General features: G+C 44.1%; 1 protein-coding gene and 1 non-coding gene across 6 annotated transcripts in view; both read left to right on the forward strand.

The window, feature by feature from the left end:
* The first annotated feature begins 1,544 nt into the window (after window positions 1-1,544).
* Window positions 1,545-1,647, forward strand: LOC149121941 (U6 spliceosomal RNA). The gene has a single exon (XR_016222252.1). It is a non-coding gene; the product is annotated as a U6 spliceosomal RNA (small nuclear RNA).
* A 1,237-nt stretch (window positions 1,648-2,884) lies between these two features.
* OGA (O-GlcNAcase) overlaps window positions 2,885-22,805 on the forward strand; it is a 36,184-nt gene continuing 16,263 nt past the window's right edge. For all 5 annotated transcript variants that reach the window (XR_016221978.1, XR_016221977.1, XR_016221979.1 and 2 more), the window contains exons 1-10: window positions 2,885-3,500; window positions 6,439-6,490; window positions 8,133-8,230; window positions 10,027-10,157; window positions 11,687-11,858; window positions 14,637-14,735; window positions 15,453-15,737; window positions 19,012-19,170; window positions 19,919-20,532; window positions 21,527-21,701. Coding sequence is in view for 1 of the 5 variants with exons in the window: in XM_002718669.6 (XP_002718715.1) it covers window positions 3,302-3,500; window positions 6,439-6,490; window positions 8,133-8,230; window positions 10,027-10,157; window positions 11,687-11,858; window positions 14,637-14,735; window positions 15,453-15,737; window positions 19,012-19,170; window positions 19,919-20,532; window positions 21,527-21,701 (1,984 nt within the window). In the remaining 4 variants the exon portion in view is untranslated. The remainder of the gene's footprint in view (window positions 3,501-6,438; window positions 6,491-8,132; window positions 8,231-10,026; window positions 10,158-11,686; window positions 11,859-14,636; window positions 14,736-15,452; window positions 15,738-19,011; window positions 19,171-19,918; window positions 20,533-21,526; window positions 21,702-22,805) is intronic.

Below are 22,805 nucleotides of genomic sequence, written 5' to 3' on the forward strand. Positions count from 1 at the left end.
AGAGAGAGAGAGCGAGCGAGCTCTTACCTGTTGATTTACTCTTCAAATGTCTGTGACAGCCAGGGCTGGGCCACGCTGAAGCCAGCCAGGACCTGGGAACCAGGAACTCAACCTGGGTGCCTCCTGTGGGTGGCAGGGAGCAGGAAGCTGAAACCAGGAGTGATCACAGTCACTCTGCTATTGGATGCCAGTGCCCCAAGCAGCTTCTTTCCCACTACATCAAATGCTCACCCTAACAGTCTGTTTTTAGAATAAGATCCTAGTTTAGGGGAAGTTGAAGTCTGAAGCTGAGAATTGTTAGTGAGGTGAGAAATGCTCACAACTTGGACACACAGATGAGAAAAAGCCAGCAGGTTGGCATTCACATCATCTTAGCTTGGCCATTGGTCAGATTCTCTCGAAACTGACCAAAACCCAGGTGGTGTTAGTTGCCCAAAAACCCAGGTGGTGTTAGCAGCTCCATCTCAAAACATTGTCCTTTCTTGCCTTGCACTATTTCCTACTCTCCTGGGTTTCCTCCCACCTCCCTGGCCATGCCTTCCCAGCCCTCCCTTGCAGATTCATCCTTTTTAACTTCAATTCTAAATTTCGGGCCACTCATACCTAATTTCATGGCTTTAAACACCACCTACGTGGCCAGCACTGTGGTGCAGAAGGTTAAGGTGTGCCTGTGACACTGTCATCCTATATGGGCATCGGTTTGAGGCCTGGCTGCTCCACTTCTGATCCAGCTCCCTGCTAACGTGTCTGGGAAAGCAGCAGATGGCCCAGGGGTAAGACCTGGATGGAGTACAGGCTCTTGGTTTCAGCCTGGTCCAGCCCCAGCTGTTTTGGTCATTTGGGAAGTGAACCAGTGGATGGATGATCTCTCTGTCTCTCCCTTTCCATAACTTTGCTTTCAAAAAAAAAAAAAAAAAATGGCATACACAGCATCTAAATGCAGAGGTTCCTAAGTTTATATCCTCATAACTCTCCTCTGAGCTCTAATAACACCTATATACCCAATCACCATTTGACACATTCAGGTGGACCTGGAGCACTTAAAGTTAACATGTTAAAAATGGAGCCTGGGTGCAGGTCATGTGGTGCAGTGGGTTAAGCCACCACCTTTGATACTGGCAGCCCATATCAGTTTGAGTTATTGTTTCCTTCAATTAGAATCTAAATTCTGAGGGCAAGGTACTGTAATATTTGTCAGGAGCCTAGTCAGCACTGATTGCTACTGTAGCAACAGGTGGTAGGAGGAGGCGTGGCATGGAGAGTGTGTAGCAGCTGTGTGTCAAGAACTCCTCTTCAAGTTGGAGAAGCACAGATCTGAGCCTTTGATCTTGTCTGAGCCACAGGACTGTGGAGAGCAGATGACACTGTGACTGCTGATTTGGTGGCAGTTTGAGGTGTGACACAGAGAGAAATGTCACAAAACCAAGGGTTAGCATCGACTGGAAGGACAGCTCCCAAGTCCCCCACAGGCCCACAATACCCAGTGGAGCTGGTTATGGCCCCAGCTGTCATCACAAAAGGTCCCCTAACAAAATGTTTGGTCTGTGCTTGCTGAGGTAGCACTAAAAATTGGAATGATACAGGGAAGATGAACATGGCTCCTGCAGAAGAGTGACACGTTTGCGCAGTGTTCCATAAAAAATAAATAAAAGAAAAATAAAAAATCCTAACCCCTCTCTCAATAATCCAGAACCCAAAATGAAGCAGCGGAGTGCCTAGAGCTGCAAGTCGGGCTAGCAGTAGAGGAGTCAAACATCAGTTCAGGCCTGAGGTGGGCAATCCTAAGCCTGAATAACCGGAAGGGGATGTTCATTCACAGATCCAGGTGCAGCTCCCAGCTCCTGCCTTCCCCCCGGGCCAGCCCTGGGCTGTTGCAGGCATTTGAGGAGTGAACCAGGGGATGGAAGATCTCTCAAAAAGTGAAAAGAAATGAATAAAAAATTTAAAAACAGCTATGTAACCGAATTTAAGGGTAAAGTGCATTACGGCAGGGAGCCTGGGATACCAAGACCATCTAGCGCTCAGGGAAGGCTTCCTCAGGAAATGGCGTTGGTGCTGAAACTCAAGGGATCTCATGGCCCCTCGCACACTCCCTTCCCGCCTCGGACTCCGCCGTCGCCTGCAGTGCTGCCCCCACCCCGCGACCCCCCCGAAACTGGCTAACGTCTGCTCATCCTTTATGATCCAGCCAAGAAGAGAAGCTGTAGCCACCGCCTCGCCTCGGAGGAGTCAGTCACTAGCTCCTCTGAGCTGCCCAGCACTTGGGCACACAATGCGGAAACTGCTGTTCCCACCCCCGTACGGTGAGCTCACAGAGGCTCCGGAGCCCAGCAGGAGGCAAGCCCAGAGGGTGTCTGCTGCCTGCAGGGATGAACGAATGATTGCATTTTAAAAGGGGATTAGCGTCAGGGGGAGGGTGGGTGGCGGGAAATGGCTCAAGGCAGAGGGGTGAGCTGAGCTACTTGGAATGGTGTCTTCAAAGAACCGAGCCTGGGCCAGGGAGACGTAATGACCAACCTATGAGAAACTCCACAAGAACTAGGTCAGTTCCTTCCTCTTTAAGAACTAGAGGCTTCATTTCCGCGCCTGCGCATTGAAGAGTAAACACCTCTCTTTTCACCTACCTCCCCTCTCCCAATTGCCCCAACCGGCTACAGCCTCCTCCCATACTCCCCTTCTACGGGTGAGGCAATGGTCTGTCCCACGGTGCCAGGCTAGGTCTGGAGGGTGGCAAGCATAAGTGGTATATTCCGCTGCCTTCATTACTTTGGGCGTTTTGCGTTTCTTCTGTTCTACTTCCCCCCTACGAATGAAAGTTAATGGGTTGGCCTCAAAGAAGGAGGGGGAGCCGGGCTGAGGGGACCGGTCTGAGCCGGTCTGTGGCGCAGGCGCAGTGCGGATAAACAGGAAGCGGGCGGTAGAGGCAGAGGTAGAGGAGACCTAGGGGCTTCCAGAAGAAACAGCGGAAGAGCTGAGATTACCGGGAGGGCAACGGAGGTTAACTGGAAGCCAGAAAACGAGCTTTGGCCCTCTGCTTCTAGGGAACAAGAGCCTGCCGCCTCGCTCTCTGCTTAGGCTTCCGGCTCTGCTTAGGCGGAGGCATTGGCTGACAAAGGGCTTGCGCCGGTGCCGCCGCCCTTCTCATCCGGGCATTCGGGCCCCTGCGGAGAGAGGGGGGAGGGGAAGGAGCAGGAGGGGCGCGCGCTTGCAGCCGAGGCCCTTTCCAGGGCTGCGGGCTTGCAGCCCAACCGACGGAGGCCGAAGAGGACCCTCAGAGGTCGCAGCGGCCGGGGGCAGGAGGATGGTGCAGAAGGACAGCCAGGCGACGCTGGAAGAGCGGGAGAGCGAGCTCAACTCCAACCCTGCCGCCTCCGCGGGGGCGTCGTTGGAGCCGCCAGCAGCTCCGGCCCCTGGAGAAGACAACCCAGCCGGGGCCGGGGGAGCGGCAGTGGCCGGGGCGGCCGGAGGGGCTCGGAGGTTCCTCTGTGGCGTGGTGGAAGGTGAGCGCTCCGCCCCGCCCTGCCTGTACCGCAGCAGGTCCTGGGGAGGGAGGCGGGGGGCTGGCGCTGCCTCGGGGGCCTCTGAGAGGCTGTTACGTCCGTAAGTCTGCAGCTTGGCCCTGTGGTGCGGGGGGAGAAGCGGTACGGGCGCGTCTCCCCGTACGCCCTCCTCGGCGTCGAGTTCCCCTCTGGCTGCTAAGTAAAGCCTGACCCCACCCGTCTTGGGCTTGCAGCCAGGCCGGCTCCCGAGGAGGCGGCGGTAGGAGCCTGGTGTAGCCTCTTGAGTTAAACTTATTTGTAGCTTGGGATCTTATTCCGCAGCGTTTTCTGCGTTTGCAGGAAGAAACGTGTGGAGTGGCTGTGTCCGCACGCAGGCGTGGTGTGTCTGGAGGGAAGCGGGCACAGTCGGCTGGCACTGGGCCCTCTCTGTTTAGGACTTCTTCTTCTTCTTCTTTTTTTTTTTTTTTCTGGCCAGCACTCTCCTCCTGTGAAGACCCATTGCAGCCCGGAAAACCGCTCTCTTTCCCATTACTGCACTTTGCTCTCGAGGGATGACGCTGTGGCTTTGAGGATTGAGTCTAAGCGTCTGAGGTGGAATTTGGATTTAGTGACTGCAGAAGAGATGTAAATGCCCTTCCAGCCTCCTTCCTTCCCCTCGCGTTGAAGAGAAGGGGGAGCTTTTTGGGTAGAGAGGGAGAATTAGCGGAAAATGGCCGTGCCTGGGCCCAGGGGCTGCTGCTCTGCCCGCGCTCTGTAGGAGCGCCAGCTGCGTCCTGCCTCTGCCTCGAGTGTGGTGCACATCGCATTTTCCATTTTGTTCGACCCAGGGCTTTTTAGTTGTCTGTTTATTATTAGCGCTCTCCTTCTGTATGGTAGGGTAATAGGAATAGAAAAGTTTGTCTTTATTAAAAACCAAAAGCACATGAAAAAGGGACGAAGGGTTGCCTTCTTGATGGACCACAGCAGCTTCTCCAGGGTCGTCACCAGTTGGATAGGTTCTTAAAAACGAGTGGTGATTAGGTTATTTTATACAAAGTTTAATTGTGGGGGAGAACAGAGTGGAAAACTATTTTGCTGGAGTCATTGTTTATAGTCTCATTGCTTTGTGCTATGTCTATGTTGGTGTATATATTTGGCTTAAATACAGGGAGATTTTGAAAAAACAATCTGTGTTTTGTTACCAAGGTCTTGGAGTGAGGATAGGGAAGGAATGCTAGAAGATAAAGAAATTTCAGGGCTGGGCACTGAGTGGGGAATTTGTTAGTCTGTTCTGCCGCCAGGAGTGAAAGGAGAAGCTTGATAGTGACTGACATTGGCCTGCTCTGAGCCGTATTACAAGGGGACTCTTCCTGTGTTGAAGCATAGATTTGTTTCTCTCCTTCCTGTCGTTCACCTCCTTTCCCCTGTATGTGTTCCTGGTAGCTGAGCCCCTGAGCCAAAACGGAGGTGTTTTCTTGGGAGAGAGGGTGCGACGGTACTCTCTGTTGGCACCGTTCCTGGAATGGATGAGGATAGGAAATACCGAAGTTCCCGCAGGATTCCTGCTCCTTCATCTTTCCCTTCCAACCCTTTGTTGGTTTTAACTCATGCGTTAACATCACTGCTTCCTTGATGATGCCAATCAACCACAACCACTAACCTGACTCTTTGCGCACAGTCAGGGATTGTGAAGATTGAGATATTCAAACTAGACACTTGAAACATGTTTCTCCTTTCTATACTGGCACAACTCTAAAAGGTTGTTTAATGCCTACTCCTTTAAGAGAAAAGTAATAATGCCCAGTGCTGTTGTAAAGCTAAAGGCCTGTATAAATTTGACTTAATCAAGAATAATTTAAAATCACCAATAAGGAGGTAACATTAAATATGCAAAATACTTTTATTAACTGTCTTCATGGTACTTAGGAGAGAATGCCTTATCTCTTGCTGATGATTAGACTGAGACTAGTGGAAAGGAGAGGTTAGGCAGGCTGTAAGGTGTGTGGTGCAGCTATGATTAGCACACCAGGGAGCTCCAAATACCAAGTTGGTGTTTATACAACAACTGTAGGTCATGAGACTGCAAGTTTACTCTGGGGCAAGTCAGTCTTAAATTCTCATTTGTTCAAGCCTTGCTCGGGAATTAAAATTCTTGAATGTTTGCTGTTTGTGCTCTGCCACTGTCACATTTATTGTGACTGTAGCTTTAGGCATCTTTTTGATCCTTTAGATGATGTCAGGATTTTTATGAAAGGTGGTGATAAAGAAAGTCAACTACATTCTTTTCTAGTCCCTTTCATTCCTAGAGTAATTATTATTAATGGCAGTTTGAATTGCTTTGCTTCCTCTTCTCCATTGTAAGGTTCAGATACTCTAAAATTGGTTTTCATTGACGTGAAAAGAGAAACTAGTTTTGACTATTTAACATTTTTTAAAATTATACCTTTTTTTTTTTTTTTTTTGAAATATTTTTATTTGAAAAGCAGACAGAGTGATACCTTCCATCTGCTGGTTACTGCCCAAATGCCCACAACAGCCAGGGCTGGGCCAGACTGAAGGCAGGAGCCCAGAACTCAATCTTGGTCTCCCATGTGGGTGGCAGGTACTCCTGGGGTATGCGTTAGCCAAGCCACATGCTTCAGTATGGGATGAGAGTGCCCCAAGTGGAATCCCAAGCTCCTTGCCAAACACCTGCCACAAGTTTAGCTGTGCTAAAATAAACTGTTATATAAGTAACGTATCATAATAGAAAATTTAGCTAAACCAACAGGAAAAATAGTAACCTTTTAGTATCACCATCAAAAGTGAAGAAACTTTAATGTTTTATTAAATATCCTTCAGATTTTGTTGTCTTTTTATAAAATAGACTTGAGTTGTATGTTTTATAACCTGCTTTTCTCAAAAAACCTTACAACATATTTGAAACTTGAAAATAACTTCATTCTTACTTTGAATCTAGGATTTTATGGAAGACCATGGGTTATGGAACAGAGAAAAGAACTCTTCAGAAGGTAAATTTTTATTATTTCAAGAAGATTTTTTTTCTTTAAAGATTCATTTATTTAGGCCAGCGCTGCGGCTCACTAGGCTAATCCTCTGCATGCGGTGCCGGCACCGCACCCCAGGTTCTAGTCCCAGTTGGGGCACCGGATTCTGTCCCGGTTGCTCCTCTTCCAGTCCAGCTCTCTGCTGTGGCCCGGGAGTGCAGTGGAGGATGGCCCAGGTGCTTGGGCCCTGCACCTGCATGGGAGACCAGGAGAAGCACCTGGCTCCTGCCTTCCGATCGGTGCAGCACGCTGGCCACAACGCACCGGCCATAGCGGCCATTGGGGCATGAACCAGCGGGAAAAAGGAATACCTTTCTTTCTCTCTCTCACACTAACTCTGCCTGTCAAAAAAAAAAAATTATTTATTTATTTGAAAGGCAAAGTTAGAGAGGGAGAGACAGAGATCTTCCATTGCTGGTTCACTCCCCAAATGGCCACAGTGGTCTGAGCTGGGCTGCTCTGAAGCTAGGAACCAGGAGCTTCTTCCAGGTCTCCTATGTGGGTGGCAGGGGCCCAAGTATTTGGGCCATTTTCTACTGCTTTTCCCAGACACTTTAGTAGGGAGCAGATTGGAAGTGAAGCAGCTGGGACTCTTAGGACTCGAACTGATGCTCAGATGGAATGCTGGCGTTGCTAGTGGCACCCTTACCCACTGTGCTACAATGCTGGCTCTGAGAGAAGACTTTTTTTTAAGGTTTTATTTATATATTTATTTGAAAGGCAGAGTTACAGAGAGGCAGAGGCAGAAAGAAAGAAGTCTCCAAGCACCTGGGCCATCTTCTGCTGCTCTCCCAGGGCATAGCAGAGAGCTGGATTGGAAGTGGCGCCCATACGGGATGCCGGTGCTGCAGGCGGTGGCTTTACTGCTATGCCGCAGTACTGGCCCTGGGAAGACTTAAATCTTTTTAATATTTACTCTTGTTTGAAGAAGTACACTGAATAGCCAAGGTACAGTTTAATAATATCCCAGTTGCTAAAGGTGTTTTTATTTATTTGAATGAGTTACAGAGAGAAGGAGAGGCAGCAGAGAGAGAGGGAGATTGAGATCTTCCATCCACTGGTTCACTCCCTAAATGGCTGAAGTGACCCTGGGCCAGGCCAAAGCCAGGAGTCTGGAACTTCATCCAGGTCTCCCAGATGGCTGCAGGGCCCCAAGGACTTGGGTTATCTTCCGTTGCTTTCCCAGGCACATTAACAGGGAACTGGATTGGAAATGGAGCAACTGGGGCTCAAACCAGTGCTTACATGAGATTCCAGCATTGCAAGCACCAGCTTAACCCACTGGTCCCTGCTGAAGATGTTTACCGTGGCTCTATACTATTTCAGCTAAGCCCAGTGGTTTTCAGATTTTTTCTGGGGAAATGGAGTATAGGCGTTGAACTTCTCTCATCTTTCCCAGATCTGTTTTTTTATTTGAGACCTTAACGTGTTGCTTACCTTAATAATATTTAGTCTTTTAAAAACCCTGATTACAAAAAGGTTAAAGCTACTGTCCTAGAATTTTATTAACTTTGTCTGAGGTGTAAATACTTTAAGAAAAAGAAAAAATTGAGACAATTTATAAATATTGCCCATTTACATATATGTCATTTTCTTTTGCCTTAAGGCTCCAGAAATGGGAATTAAATACGTACTTGTATGCCCCAAAAGATGACTACAAACATAGGATGTTTTGGCGAGAGATGTATTCAGTGGAGGAAGCTGGTAATTTTTTCTTTTTAATCCATAAATTTCAGAATATGTGAATAAAACATCTATTTTACATGTAGTTGCACAAGAATTATACTAAGTATTTTATTTTCACTTTGTAGGTATTTTCCTTTTCTTCTGTCAGGTAGCTGTTCAGTTTGTGTGAATTAGTATAGTTGAAAGAGCGGTGCTAACAAGGTCATGGCACAAGGGTGACTCATGGGTGTGCCATCTGACTCTACCTGTTGTGTGGTCATGGACTGTACTTTTCTGCCAGTGATCCAGTCAAGTGGGCCACTGGACAAAGAGGTACTAAAACCTGGCTAGACCTAGGGCGTGGGAAGTGAAGCACCTGCTTGAGTGCAAGTTTTCAGGGGCTCAAAAATTTAAAAAAAGATCCAGTAATCAAGATAAATAATGTTTTATGCAATTAAAAAGTAATGCAGGAAGTTAATGATGGACAGAATGCCAAAATTTTAAATGAAGACAAAATCATTATTTATGATTTTTCTTTTTATGGCTTGGTCTAAGCATTGTTACTGATCCTGTCTTTATTTAAAATATACCTCACCCTATTCTAGTGAAGTGGATAACTGCAGCAAAGTATTTTTGGGTGTATTCTTAGGTTGAGTTAGTTCCATAAAATTGATAAGCAAATCAATAGTATATGACAAAACCTCCTTATGAATTAGATAGGTGGTGCTTTGCTTTGAGGAGTTAAGTGAATGGGGAGACATTTTCATGGTTGAGATGAGTTAGTATACATATGTAACTAACAAGATACTTGGTTACAGAGTCTAGCCTAGGCACTAAAGGTAGAAAGTTTTGTGGCATTATGAAAAAGCAATTAAAACTCTGTCTTTTTCCATATAATAGTATTGTTTACAATTATAAGTTAAGTGTACCTTCATCTTATTTTCTTGTTGTACTGGTAATGAAATGTATTGTGATCAGTAATCAATATATATAGTCAAATGAAGATACCACTGAAAGTTATTCAAAGATTTAATCACATATGGAGTAGTACAGTAGTAAGTAATGTTTAAATATGTTTAGGAAAATTGTTTATTATGTTTTTAAAGCTTAAAATCTGTAATGAATGCTTTTCCTATAGATGTAAAGATGAGGAATTAGGACTTTTTTTTTTTTTTAAAGATTTACTTATTTGAAAGAGTTACAGAGATGAGGAAAGACAGGCTTTCCCTCTACTGGTTCACTCCCAGGCATATTAGCAGGGAGCTGGATCAGAGGTAGTCAGAGGTAGAACAGCTGGGACTTCTGGTCCAGGGATTAAGAAAGCATTTTCTCTTTCACATTATAAAGTAGCTTTATGTAGATGTATTTGGTTAATAATTTCAGTTGTTCAGAGACAGGAAAAAGAGCATTTATACCTTTACAATGCTATAGGAAATTGATGGTCTGTGTTCAGTAAGAGAGTTAACAATTCAGTATTTTTGAGAAATGACAATGAACGGAAGGTAATTATTGATTTGATTTGTTTCCCAAAAAGAATTAGAAAGTATCTGGAATGAAAAAGAAGGGCCTCTTACTTTCAGTTGGTTCAAGATGAATCAAAGATGTAAAAATTACTGTTTTTTTCCTCTTGCTATGACATTAAATCATTTCTGACTTCTGTCATTTTGTATGGCCTATTGTCATGTTGAATATTGGCAGTTTTGTAAAATTTAAGGGACTTTTCCTTTCTTATAAGTTGGGAGAAATGATCTCTTCAGTTGAAAAGTGGAAGTTTGAAAGTTTTTTGTTTTTTTTTTTTTTTTCTGCTCTGTAAAAACTTGGACTGTGTTCTTTAGAACAACTTATGACTCTCATCTCTGCTGCGCGGGAATATGAGATAGAATTCATCTATGCTATCTCACCTGGATTAGATATCACCTTTTCTAACCCCAAGGAAGTATCTACATTGAAGCGCAAACTGGACCAGGTAACTCCTTTTAAATGATTTTTCCTCACTAGAGTACTTGAAACTAAGTCTTCTGAGTTTCTTTTATGATACTAAAATGAAATCAGATTCATAGTGTTTCTGTGAGAATTTTGTTCTTTAATGCTCCTGGTAGAGGAGTGTTTTTTTTAAAGATTTATTTGAGAGCTAGTGTTACAGAAAGATCTTCCATCTGCTGGTTCACTCCCCAGCTGGCTGCAGTGCACAGAGCTGAGCCGATCTGAAGCTTCTTCCTGGTCTCCCACAGGAGTGCAGGGGCCCAAGTGCTTGGGCCATCTTCCACTGCTTTCCCAGGCCATCAGCAGAGAGCTGGATCAGAAGAGGGGCAGCCAGGACATGGGAGGCACATATGGGATGCTGGTGCCTTAGGAGGAAGCTATGCCTATGTCCACCCCACCCCAAGGAATATTTTTAGAAGAAAGACAAAAGAGCTTTACCAGAGGTACAGAGATAGATACATATTGAGACACTATATACACCATTGGGTGTTTGACTGAATTTGTGGATGAGGTGAGAGAAACAAAGGATTTTGCCTGTTAGACATCAGTTCCCTTCGTTACATGGTCCAGAAATGTAATTTGGTCTGGAAATGGCTAATTTACAGGAATGAGAAATAGATTGTACATGAAATCTGTTTGTGAACTTGATTTGAATCTCAGTTTTACTTAGATAAAACCTATACATCTTTTTTGGTCAATTATAGGGATCCCATTTTTTAAAATGATTTATTTATTTATTTGAAAGAGTTACACAGAGAAGGAGAGGCAGAGAGAGAGAGAGAGAGGTCTTCCATCTGCTGGTTCACTCCCCAGTTGGCCACAATGGCTGGAACTGGACCAATCCAAAGCCAGGAGCATAGGTCTTCCTATGCAGATGCAGGGGCCCAGAGACTTGGACCATCTTCTGCTTTTCCTGGCCATAGCAGAGAGCTAGATCGGAAGTGAAGCAGCCAGGACTTGAACTGGCACTCATATGGATGCCAACTCTGTAGGCTGCGGCTTTACTTGCTACTCCACAGTGCCAGCCCCAAGGATCCCATTTTCCTATTGTTTTTTAAAATTGCTGGCTTTTCTGTATACATGTTTTGTTTCTGTAGGCAAATATTTATATTGTGGCATTGAAATGGCTGTTAAATGTTATAGCAGTTACAATGTTCAGGATGATGTTTAAGGGATTATTTCCCTATTTGATCAGTATTACCATTGTGTTCTTTCTGCTTCATTCCTACTTAGGTTTATTTGCAAAGATATTAATCAGAATCAGTGTTTTGTGTTCCCCATGTCTTGAGTTTACTTATTCATATTTCCTTGTTTTTCTGACTGTTGGGTCTTCTCCATTAGCAGCCAAGGAGGTAGAAAGATAGGCCACATTTTCTCCTATTGAAAATGTAAAAATAATAGGTCAGTCTTTGAACATTTTGAGGAAAATGTTTGGCATTAAGTAAATAACTTTATTTGGAATTTTTTTTATCCTAAGATGAGCAAATAAGCATCTTGTTTTTCTTTTATTAGGTTTCTCAGTTTGGGTGCAGGTCGTTCGCCTTGCTTTTTGATGATATTGACCATAATATGTGTGCAGCAGACAAAGAGGTGTTCAGTTCTTTTGCTCATGCCCAGGTCTCCATCACAAATGAAATTTATCAGTACCTAGGAGAGCCAGAAACTTTCCTCTTCTGTCCCACAGGTATAGTATGTAACAGCTTCATATTAAACTAGTTTCCTTGACTTTCAGAAGAACAGGTATAAGCCCTATTGTACCCCCTTCTTGGTGCATAAAAACAGATCTTTTTAGGAGACATTTCTCGTGTTGTTAAATTGGAGAAATTTTAGGAACTCATAACTGACAGCTGATTAGACAAAAGAATTCATGTATTTTTTAGTACTGGAAGTATATAAACATGTTATCAAAACTAAAGGAAGCATATTGTTTATCAGTAATGAAAATGGGAAAAAACAAATTTACGTTGTTTTTTACGTGGTCACTTATTTTCTTCTACTTGTTCATTCTTTCTGCACACACATGTCTGTCCTTTTCATTCCTCCCACTCCCATCTGGGCTGTTATTTTCAGAGTCAGTCTAGAAAGATTTAATAATTTTTCCTCTTTTCCTTCTCCAATTCCTCCCATTAAAATGATTTAGTCTCTTTTATGATTTAATTTATAGGAATTCCTTGTTTGTTAAGGACGAGATAAATGAGTTTATGAGATTATAGACTGAATTACTTGTATGTCTGAGTATTGTGAGCTATGAGCCTTATTTTAGTAGTCTGATACTATGGATACCCAGTGTTCAATAAGATCATGTTGGAAATTAATTCAGCCTAAATTATGATTTAAGTTGCAGTTGGATACTGATATCTATTGGCATAATCTTGTGTTAGTTTTTTTTTTTTTTTTTTTGACAGGCAGAGTGGACAGTGAGAGAGAGAGACAGAGAGAAAGGTCTTCCTTTGCCATTGGTTCACCCTCCAATGGTCGCCGTAGCCGGCGCGCTGTGGCCGACGCACTGCGCTGATCCAAAGGCAGGAGCCAGGTGCTTTTCCTGGTCTCCCATGCGGGTGCAGGGCCCAAGGACTTGGGCCAGCCTTCACCACACTCCCGGGCCATAGCAGAGAGCTGGCCTGGAAGAGGGGCAACCGGGACAGAATCCAGCGCCCCGACCAGGACTAGAACCCGGTGTGCCGGTGCCGAAAGCGGAGGATTAGCCTAATGAGCCACGGCGCCAGCCTTGTGTTAGTTTTGTTATGCTGTATGTTCATTGTTTTTGGCCCCTGACTATAATTGAGAAGAATGGACAGTTCAGACATTTAAAAAAAATATGAATCATAGAGTTGGATGTATACTGCTGTTAGAAGAAGAATATCAGATTTTATGAATTGACTTTTTTTTAAAGATTTATTTATTTATTTGAAAGAGTTACACAAAGAGGGGAGAGGCAGAGAGAGAGGTCTTCCATCTGATGGTTCACTCCCCAGTTGGCCGCAACGGCTGGAGCTGTGCCGATCTGAGCCAGGAGCTTCTTCTGAGTCTCACACATGGATGCAGGGGCCCAAGGACTTGGGCCATCTTCTACTGCTTTCCCAGGCCATAGCAGGGAGCTAGATCGGAAGAGGAGCAGCCGGGACTAGAACCGGTGCCCATATGGAATGCCGGCGCTTCAGGCCAGGGCATTAACCTGCTGTGCCACAGCGCTGGCCCCATGAATTGACTTTTTTTTTTTTTTTTTTTTTTGACAGGCAGAGTGGACAGTGAGAGAGAGAGAAAGGTCTTCCTTTGCCGTTGGTTCACCCTCCAATGGCTGGCGCGCTGTGGCCGATGCACCGCGCTGATCCGATGGCAGGAGCCAGGTGCTTCTCCTGGTCTCCCATGGGGTGCAGGGCCCAAGGACTTGGGCCATCCTCCACTGTACTCCCGGGCCATAGCAGAGAGCTGGCCTGGAAGAGGGGCAACCAGGACAGAATCCGGCGCCCCGAGCGGGACTAGAACCCGGTGTGCCGACGCCGCTAGGCGGAGGATTAGCCTAGTGAGCTGCGGCGCCGGCCTATGAATTGACTTTTTTTTTTTTTTTTTTTTTTTTTGACAGGCAGAGTGGACAGAGAGAGAGAGAGAAAGGTCTTCCTTTGCCGTTGGTTCACCCTCCAATGGCCGCCGCGGCTGGCGCGCTGCGGCCGGCGCACCGCGCTGATCCGATGGCAGGAGCCAGGAGCCAGGTGCTTTTCCTGGTCTCCCATGGGGTGCAGGGCCCAAGCACCTGGGCCATCCTCCACTGCACTCCCTGGCCACAGCAGAGGGCTGGCCTGGAAGAGGGGCAACGGGGACAGAATCCGGCGCCCCGAGCGGGACTAGAACCCGGTGTGCCAGCGCCGCTAGGCGGAGGATTAGCCTATTGAGCCGCGGCGCCGGCCTTGAATTGACTTTTAAATTAAGTTGCCATTGAGTTTATTTCCTTTTAGGTATGATATAGAGCCCCCCCCCTTTTTTTTTTTTTTAAGATTTACTTATTTACTTGAAAGGCAGAGTTAAAGCAAGAGAGAGAGAGGGAGATTGAGGGAGAGAGAGAGCTTCTATCCACTCGTTCACCCCTTAAATGGCCGCAGTGGCTGGAGGTTGGTCGACCTGAAGCCGGAAGTCAGGAGTCAGGAGATTCTTCCCATTTTCCCATGTGGTTGCACAGGAACTTGGGCCATCTTCCCTCCCTGCTTTCCCAGGCACATTAGCAGAGAACTGGATTAGAAGTGGAGCAACCTGTATAGGATGTGGCACTGCAGGCCATGGCTTAACCTGCTGTGCCACAGTGCTGGCCCCAATGTGGAGCCTTTTTTCATTTAAGTCTAGCACCATCCTGACACATGCCTTTTATCATTTGGATTAAAGCTTTTAGGTTTGGTAGCCATTTTTCCCCCATTTGAAAACCTATGACCATTTCACTTCTGATTGTTTAATTTTTTCCCCCTATATACAGAGTACTGTGGCACTTTCTGTTACCCAAATGTATCTCAGTCTCCTTATTTAAGGACTGTGGGTGAAAAGCTTCTACCAGGAATTGAGGTGCTTTGGACAGGTAAGTCTTTAAAATTTATTTAGTAAAATTCCAGTTAACTAGGACCTAGAGAAATTGGTTGTTATTGTTAATTGAATACTTTTTTAAAACAAAAATTATTGATTAGAAAGGCAGAGTGAGAAATGTATCTTTCATCTGTTGGTCTTTTACCCGGATGGCTGCAACAGCCAAGTCTGGGTCAGGCAGAAGGCAAGAACTCCATCTGGGTCTCCCACATGGGTGGCAGAGCCTTTCTGCTGCCTCCCTGGGTGTATTCACAGGAATCTGGATTGGAAATGGGTTTGAACCAGCACCCGGGTAAGGGATGCTGCCTTGCAAGCAGAGACTTAACCTGCTGCACCGCAGTGCCAGCCTCCTCCTTTTTATAACTGACACTTAACCTGAAAACTTGTTAAAATACTCATCTTTTACAAAGTACATATTCTTCATTTGGTATAAAAAATGACCTGACGATTTTGCAGTGATTCTGTGAGTTACTGACTAAATCAAGATCTATAGGGCACTAAAATAAAGGGTGTTAGTCCCAACCCCAGAAGACTGTTCTACATCAGCAAATGAAAAAATAAAACTTAGGTTAAAAGAGATATTGGTGTATTTAAAAAGAGGAATTGTTAGAAAGTATATATACAAGTGTAAGGAAACAAAGTTATGTGTGCAATGTATTTTAAAGAACCCTGTGTGAAATTTCTTCTAATAAATGGTTGTCATTATTTCTAGGTCCCAAAGTTGTTTCTAAAGAAATTCCAGTAGAGTCCATTGAAGAGGTTTCTAAGATCATTAAGAGAGCTCCAGTAATTTGGGATAACATTCATGCTAACGATTATGATCAGAAGAGGCTATTTCTGGGTCCATACAAAGGAAGATCCACAGAACTCATCCCACGGTTAAAAGGAGTTCTCACTAATCCAAATTGTGAATTTGAAGCCAACTATGTTGCTATCCACACCCTTGCCACCTGGTACAAATCAAATATGAATGGAGTGAGAAAAGATGTAGTAATGAGTAAGTAGCTTATCTTTATAGCAGGCTGTGGGGAGATAGCTGGGGTTAACTAGAGCCAGTGAACAATAGATACTCCTTTGTCATCAAAATGTAAGAGGTTTGATTCTATTAATGAGGTATGGATATCGTAGAAGAAAGGCTGAGCGTTTTTAGACAAATCACTTTACCTCTTTGTCTTCGTCCTTTGTTTTTAAAATATGGCCCAATATTTAAGGTCTGAATACAACACAATTTTTAAAAATTTATTTATTTGAAAGAGTTACACAGAGGAAGAGACATACACAGAGTGAATGAGAGAGAGAGATCTGTCTGCTGGTTCACTCCCCAAATGTCTACAACAGCCCAGCCTGAGCCAGACCAAAGCCTAGAGTCAGGAGCTTCTTCCAGATCCCCATGTGGGTGCAGGGGCCCAAGCACTTAAGTCATTTGTTGCTTTCCCAGGCACATTAGCAGGGAGTTGGGCAGGAAGTGGAACAGCTGGGACTCAAACCGGTGCCCATACGGCATGCTGGCATTGTAGGCCGGGATTTTAACCCACTGTGCCACAGCGCTGGCCCCTTCATAACTCTTTTTGATTCACCTTGTTTATTTCAGATGCTCTCATTTTAGACAATCACTTACTAATTTTTTTAAAAATAAATTTGAAAGGCAGAGTGACAGAAAGAGAGAGAGAGATCTTCTGTCTTTTGGTTGACTCCCTTAAGTGTCCATAGCAGCCAGGGTTGGACCAGGTTAAAGCCAGGAACCTGGAGCTCAGAACTCCATCCAGATCTCCTACATGGGTAGCAGGGACCCAAGTACTTTAGCGGCTATCTACTGCCTTCCCATGCATGAACAGAAAGCTGGGTCAGAGCAGAGTAGCCAGGATTCAACCATGCACTCTGATAAGGGATGCCAGCATCCCAAAGTTAATCTGCTACAATACCTGCTCCTAATTTTTTTTTTTTTTTATCCCTGAGAGATTGAGAAAGAGCATGCATCCACACTCCCATCCACTGGCTCATTCCCCAATGCCTCAGAAAAGCTGAGAGCTCAATCCAAGTCTCTGATAGGGGTGACAAGAGTCCAGTTACTTCAGCCATCACTACTACCTTGAGGTCTAAATTAGCAGGATGCTGGAGTCAGGAATGGAGCAGCCAGGATGTGAACCAAGTGCTCTGATACGGGGATATGAGATATGTACATCCCAAGCTTAACCCACTGTACCACAACACCCACCGCTAAGTTTTTATTTTTCTGAGAAGCAGATTCAGAAAGAGCACACACACTCCTGTCTATTGGCTCACTCCGTAAATGTCACAAACAAGTGGGGATATCAGTACAGGTCTTCGTGTGGGTAGCAGGAACCCAGTTATTTGAGCCATAATTGCTGCCTCCTAGAGTCTTTGTTGCAGGAAGCTGGAGTCAGGAGTAGAGCTGGTGGGCATCAAGCTGGACATTGTGATATGGGACACAGGTATTCTATGTCCTTTTAAAAAAAAATTATTTATTTACTTGAAAGTCAAGAGTTACACAGAGAGAAGGAGAGGCAGAGAGAGAGGTCTTCCATCCACTGGTTCACTCCCCAGTTGGCTGCAATGGCTGGAGCTGTGCTGATCTGGAGCCAGGAGTCTCCTTCGGGTCTCCCTTGTGGGTGCAAGGGTCCAGGGACTTGGGCCATCCTCCACTGCTTTCCTAGGCCATAGCAGAGTGCTAGATCAGAAGTGGAGGAGTCAGGACTCAAACCAGTGCCCATATGGAATGCGGGCACTGCAAGCAGTGGCTTTACCCGCTACTCCACAGCACTGGTCCCCTAACTTGTGTCTTAATCACTAGGCCAAACATCTGCTCCACTGATTTTTTTATTTATGAAAAATTAAGTTGAAAGTTAGAGAATGCTGGTGAATTATTTATTCATTTACATTTAAATATCTTATGTGGCAAATGAATCTTCCTAAGCACTGAGTTTGCAAGGGATAAAGTAGTCCCTCCTTTTGAAAAACAACCTAGCGTTGGATAAAGCATATAGGCAGTTGTACTATGTTGTGCTAAGTGTTGTAACTTTGTATCTACAAAGTGCTGCAGGAATATGGAAGATAGTGATTACTTCTGTAAAACAAAGTGTCAGTGAGGGATGACTTCACAGATATTTAAGCTGTGAGTATATTTATTGAGTATATATTTATTATATTCAGAGTATGAGTAGAGTTTGCAAGTAATTGGACTATCTTCTACTGCCTTTACCAGGTGCATTAGCAGGAAGCTGGATAGGGAGTAGAGTGGGTGGGACTCACGCCAGCGCACTGTGATATAGGATGCCAGTGTTGCAAGTGATAGGTTAACTCACTGTGCCACAGCACTGGCCCTATAGCTAGTAGATCTATTAAGGCAGAGTATGAAGCACATTAAAGAATGGTAGACATTAGCAGAATGGAGCTGTGTGCAAGGAAATAATAAGGAAAGCAAAGAATAATGGTTTTTGAATACTCAGCCAAATAATTCAGACTTAATTTCCCCTACTTGATGCTGTCTATCCTAGTTAAGGGCTTCATTGCTTTATCTGTGGTCATATATGGGCTCTCTTGATTTTCTCTTCTTCTCTCTTCAATACATTATTAATAATGAAGTTGTAATCCCCTGAAGGCTAGGTATTATTTTCCTTTAAATTTATTTATTTGAAAGCATTATAGAGAGGGAAAGATAAGAGAGAGAGAGGGAGAGAGGGAGAGATCTTCCTTCTGTTGGTTCACTATCCAAATGGTTCAGATGCCAGGACGGACCAGGCTGAAGGCAGAAGCCAGGAGCTTCTTCCAGGTGTCCCATGTGGGTGCAGGGTCCCAAGGACTTGGGCCATGCTCCATTGCCTTCCCGGGTGCATCAGCAGGGAGCTGGATCTGAAGTGGAACAGCTGGGACTCATACTGGTGCCGTTATGGGATGCTGGTGTCATAGGTGGCAGTTTTTCTTTGTGGAAAGCATGGCACTTTAAACATTGTGTTCCTGTTAACTAGTACTAAGTAGATATATCCAATTGACTTTTCTAGTAATTCTAAAGATACTGTGTTTTATTTCAGATGGAATTTTACATTTAGTAGTGCATTTAGGTGACTATTTTGGATTAATTTTTTAATGAAAGTTTTTGCTTTTGTTTACATTTTTTATGTTTAGAGTTTGTTCTTGTTCTAGTTCTTTATTTCTATGGCTGTATTAGAATGACTAGTGTATTTAGCTCTCTTGCTTGCCAGGAGACTTGTGATCCAAACTATTTTTGTGCTTTTTTTTTTTTTTTTTTGCAGCTGACAGTGAAGACAGTACTGTATCCATCCAGATAAAGTTAGAAAACGAAGGCAGTGATGAAGATATTGAAACTGATGTACTCTATAGTCCACAGATGGCTCTAAAGCTGGCTTTAACAGAATGGTTGCAAGAGTTCGGTGTACCCCATCAGTACAGCAGTGAGTTTGGCCATTCTTTGTAAGGGTGTTTGTTATTTTTGCCATTTGCTTTTGAGAAGCAGAGAAGGAGAGAAGAGAACTCCCATTTACTGGCTTACTCCCCAAAAGCCCCCAGTGGATACAAACTGGATACAAAGCCAGGAGCCAGGAATTTAATCCAGGTCTTTCACATTACTTGAGTTATTATTGCTGTTTCCTGGGTCTGCATTAGCAGGAAGCCTGAGTCAGGAGTAGAGCTGGTTATTGAACTCTGGTATATGATGGGATGCAGGCATCTTTAAGCAGCATTTTAACTACTAGGCCAATGCCTGCCTGTAAAAGGGTTTGATCACATGTTTTAGTTCCAAAATAAAGAAATCTGTCGTGTGCCTTACCTTATGGACCTTGTAAGCAAAATGAAATCTCGAGAGTAAAGTTTTTAAAAAATCTTACTTTTGGTTTTAAGTAGCTTTTACAATGATAAAATGTTGATTTGAACCAATTATCTAAGTGCTTTTAAAAACAGATCTTCCAAAGAGAAGGTAATAGATCTTGGCATGTTTTGGGATGTGTACTACCTGTGTATCTACTCTCTGTCTTAAAATCCTGCCTCTGATGATTTACGGAAATTTCACTTTTTTCAGATTATTTGGAATCTCAAAACTAAGGTTCCAGTTAAGTATATGGTGGTAAGAGAAGGCATTTCTCTAATAAATCTAATTTGTTCTCTTTTCCACTTTTTCTTCTTTGTGTGTGTATGTGTGTGTAGGTAGGCAAGTTGCACACAGTGGAGCTAAAGCAAGTGTAGTTGATGGGACTCCCTTAGTGGCAGCGCCTTCTTTAAATGCTGCAACTGTAGTTACAACGGTTTACCAGGAGCCCATTATGAGCCAGGGGGCAGCTTTGAATAGTGAGCCTTCACCTCTGACCAAGGAAGAAGAAAAGAAACAGCCAGATGAGGAGCCCATGGACATGGTAGTAGAAAAACAAGAAGAAACAGACCATAAGAGTGACAATCAAATACTAACTGAAATTGTTGAAGCTAAAATGGCAGAGGAACTGAAACCAATGGACACTGATAAAGAGAGCATAGCTGAGTCAAAATCCCCGGAGATGTCCATGCAGGAAGATTGCATTAGTGACATTGCTCCTATGCAGACTGATGAGCAGACCAACAAGGAGCAGTTTGTGCCGGGTCCAAATGAAAAGCCTTTGTACACTGCCGAACCAGTGACTCTGGAGGATTTGCAGTTACTTGCAGATCTGTTTTACCTTCCTTATGAGCATGGGCCCAAAGGAGCACAGATGTTACGGGAATTCCAGTGGCTACGAGCAAATAGCAGTGTTGTCAGTGTCAATTGCAAAGGAAAAGACTCTGAGAAGGTGAGTATGCTTAATTTACCTGCTTGAGTAGCCTGGATGGTTCCCCATGCAGGTAATGTGGGAGAAGTTTATGTTTTGTAAATATTTATTTGGAAGGCAGGTTATAGAGTAAATAAAAGGGAGAGACAAGGAGGGCGAGAACTTCTGTCTGCTGGTTCATTCCCTAAATGGAAGCACTGGTTGAGGGTGGATGAAACCAAAGCCAGGACCCAGGAACTCCATCCAGGTCTTCTTCAAGGGTGGCAGCACTTGGACTGTCTGCTGCTGCTGGTTTGGAAGTGGAGCAGCCATGACTCAGACTGACACTGGTGTGGGATACTGGCTACACGAGCAGCAGCTTAACCCACTGCACCACAGTGCTGGCCCTGACCACATTTTAGAATGTGTTGCGGGGCTGGCACTGTGGTATAGAAGGTCAAGCGGCCGCCTTCAGTGCTGGCATCCCATATGGGTGGTGATTCAAATCCTGGCTGCTCCACTTTGATCCAGCTCCCTGCTAATGTACCTAGGAAAGCAGTGGAAGATGGCCCAAGTGGTTGGGCCCTTGCCACTCTCATGGGAGACCCAGAAGAAGCACCTGGCCTGGCCCAGCCCTGGATATTCCAACCATTTGGGGAGTGAACCAGCAGATGGAAGATCTCGCTCCCTCTCTGTATCTCTGCCTTTCAAATAAATAAATCTTTAAAGAATAAAATTTTAAGAAAAGTATTGCTTAAAGTGAATATGAACTCTGCTGAATCTGTTATCTTCACTTCCATAGTTTTCATCTTAGTTAGGACTGGAAAAAGGTCAGTGTTGCTTATTTTAGCGGTATTTCTCAGTGTAGGGAGATGGAAACTAATCGCTTCTCTGGAGTTTAAGCCAGTAGTGCTTTGATGGTTAGCATAAATTGCAGGTATTTGATAACAGCCTAGTTTGTAACTATGTCTTAGATTATTTTGTTATATTCTTAGTCTTTTTTTTTTTTTTTTTTTTTTTTTTTGATCCTCAATAGATTGAAGAATGGCGGTCACGAGCAGCCAAATTTGAAGAGATGTGTGGACTTGTGATGGGAATGTTCACTCGGCTCTCCAACTGTGCCAACAGGACAATCCTTTATGACATGTACTCCTATGTTTGGGATATCAAGAGTATAATGTCTATGGTGAAGTCTTTTGTACAGTGGTTAGGTAGGTATGCCAGGAATAATCTCTTCTCCTCAAATATATTGTCCCTTAAAAAAAATTATCCCATAGGGAGAAAAACGTTTAGGGAATTGGTGAATTTCCAGATCTTTTTCAGTTCTTTGCCTGGGTTTCTTTCAAAGGTAGGCACTATTGGGGAGTTGAGGTGTGCAAGCCTCAATGATTATATCAAGCACATAATTTTTCTCCCTTGGGCTAATTCTGCATAAATATCTTGAAAAATATGTTAGAAGTACTGACTTTAACTTGCTCTGACTGAATGCTTCCTGGACGGAACCCTGCATACCACCGTGACTGATCTGGAGATGAGACACTATGAAATGTGACTCTAAGCTCTCTGCTGCTTGCTGTGTCTTGATAACGTTAATGCTGTGTATAACAGAACAATTGCGAAATGACCTGAAGGGCCTGGCAAGAGGAGGCCCTCCTCCCAGCCCTGTGCGCATGCGAGCTTTAGTGGAAGGCTATTCTGGTGCTGCTGGGTATTAATACACATGGCTTTTTCTTTATCCGTCTACCAAGTAATTGGTTTTAGCAGGGGATAGAAATTGCAGTCCCCTGAAAAGTTTGTGCTTCATTAAATGGACTTCTGTATGTCTCCCTTGAAAAATTTTTTTTCCTGAAAATCCTCAAACTTGGTAAAAAGCACCAGCATGGCCAAGTTTCCCCAGGGACCTCATTTTCATTTCCAGGTTTTCAATCCAGCTATAAGGAATATGTAATGGACTTAATACAGCACATAGCAGGCAGCAAGGCTGACTGACATGTCATAGTTTTCATAGTTGTCACAAATACTATGATGGGCTTTATGGGCTGGTTATGAAATTGATGTCTGAAACATTGAGCTTAGATTAACCAAGGAGTAGTACTGAAACTTTTCTTCCTGCCTTTATACTTTGGTTTCTTACATATTAAAAAAATTTTTTTCCTATGATACAACTAATTAGTTGCTAAAAGTAGAGCCTCTGTTATTTTGAAAATAGAATTTTCTTTGGGTTGCCATAAATAAAACAAAAGATTTTTAAAAATACTAAAAACCACTTGAAAGGTGTGAGGTGGGGAGGGAAAGAAAGGCATCTACTGCAAGGT

This window comes from Oryctolagus cuniculus, chromosome 15 (genome assembly GCF_051225735.1).
Source record: "Oryctolagus cuniculus isolate XC-2025 breed Fujian yellow rabbit chromosome 15, ASM5122573v1, whole genome shotgun sequence".
Lineage (NCBI taxonomy): Eukaryota > Metazoa > Chordata > Mammalia > Lagomorpha > Leporidae > Oryctolagus > Oryctolagus cuniculus.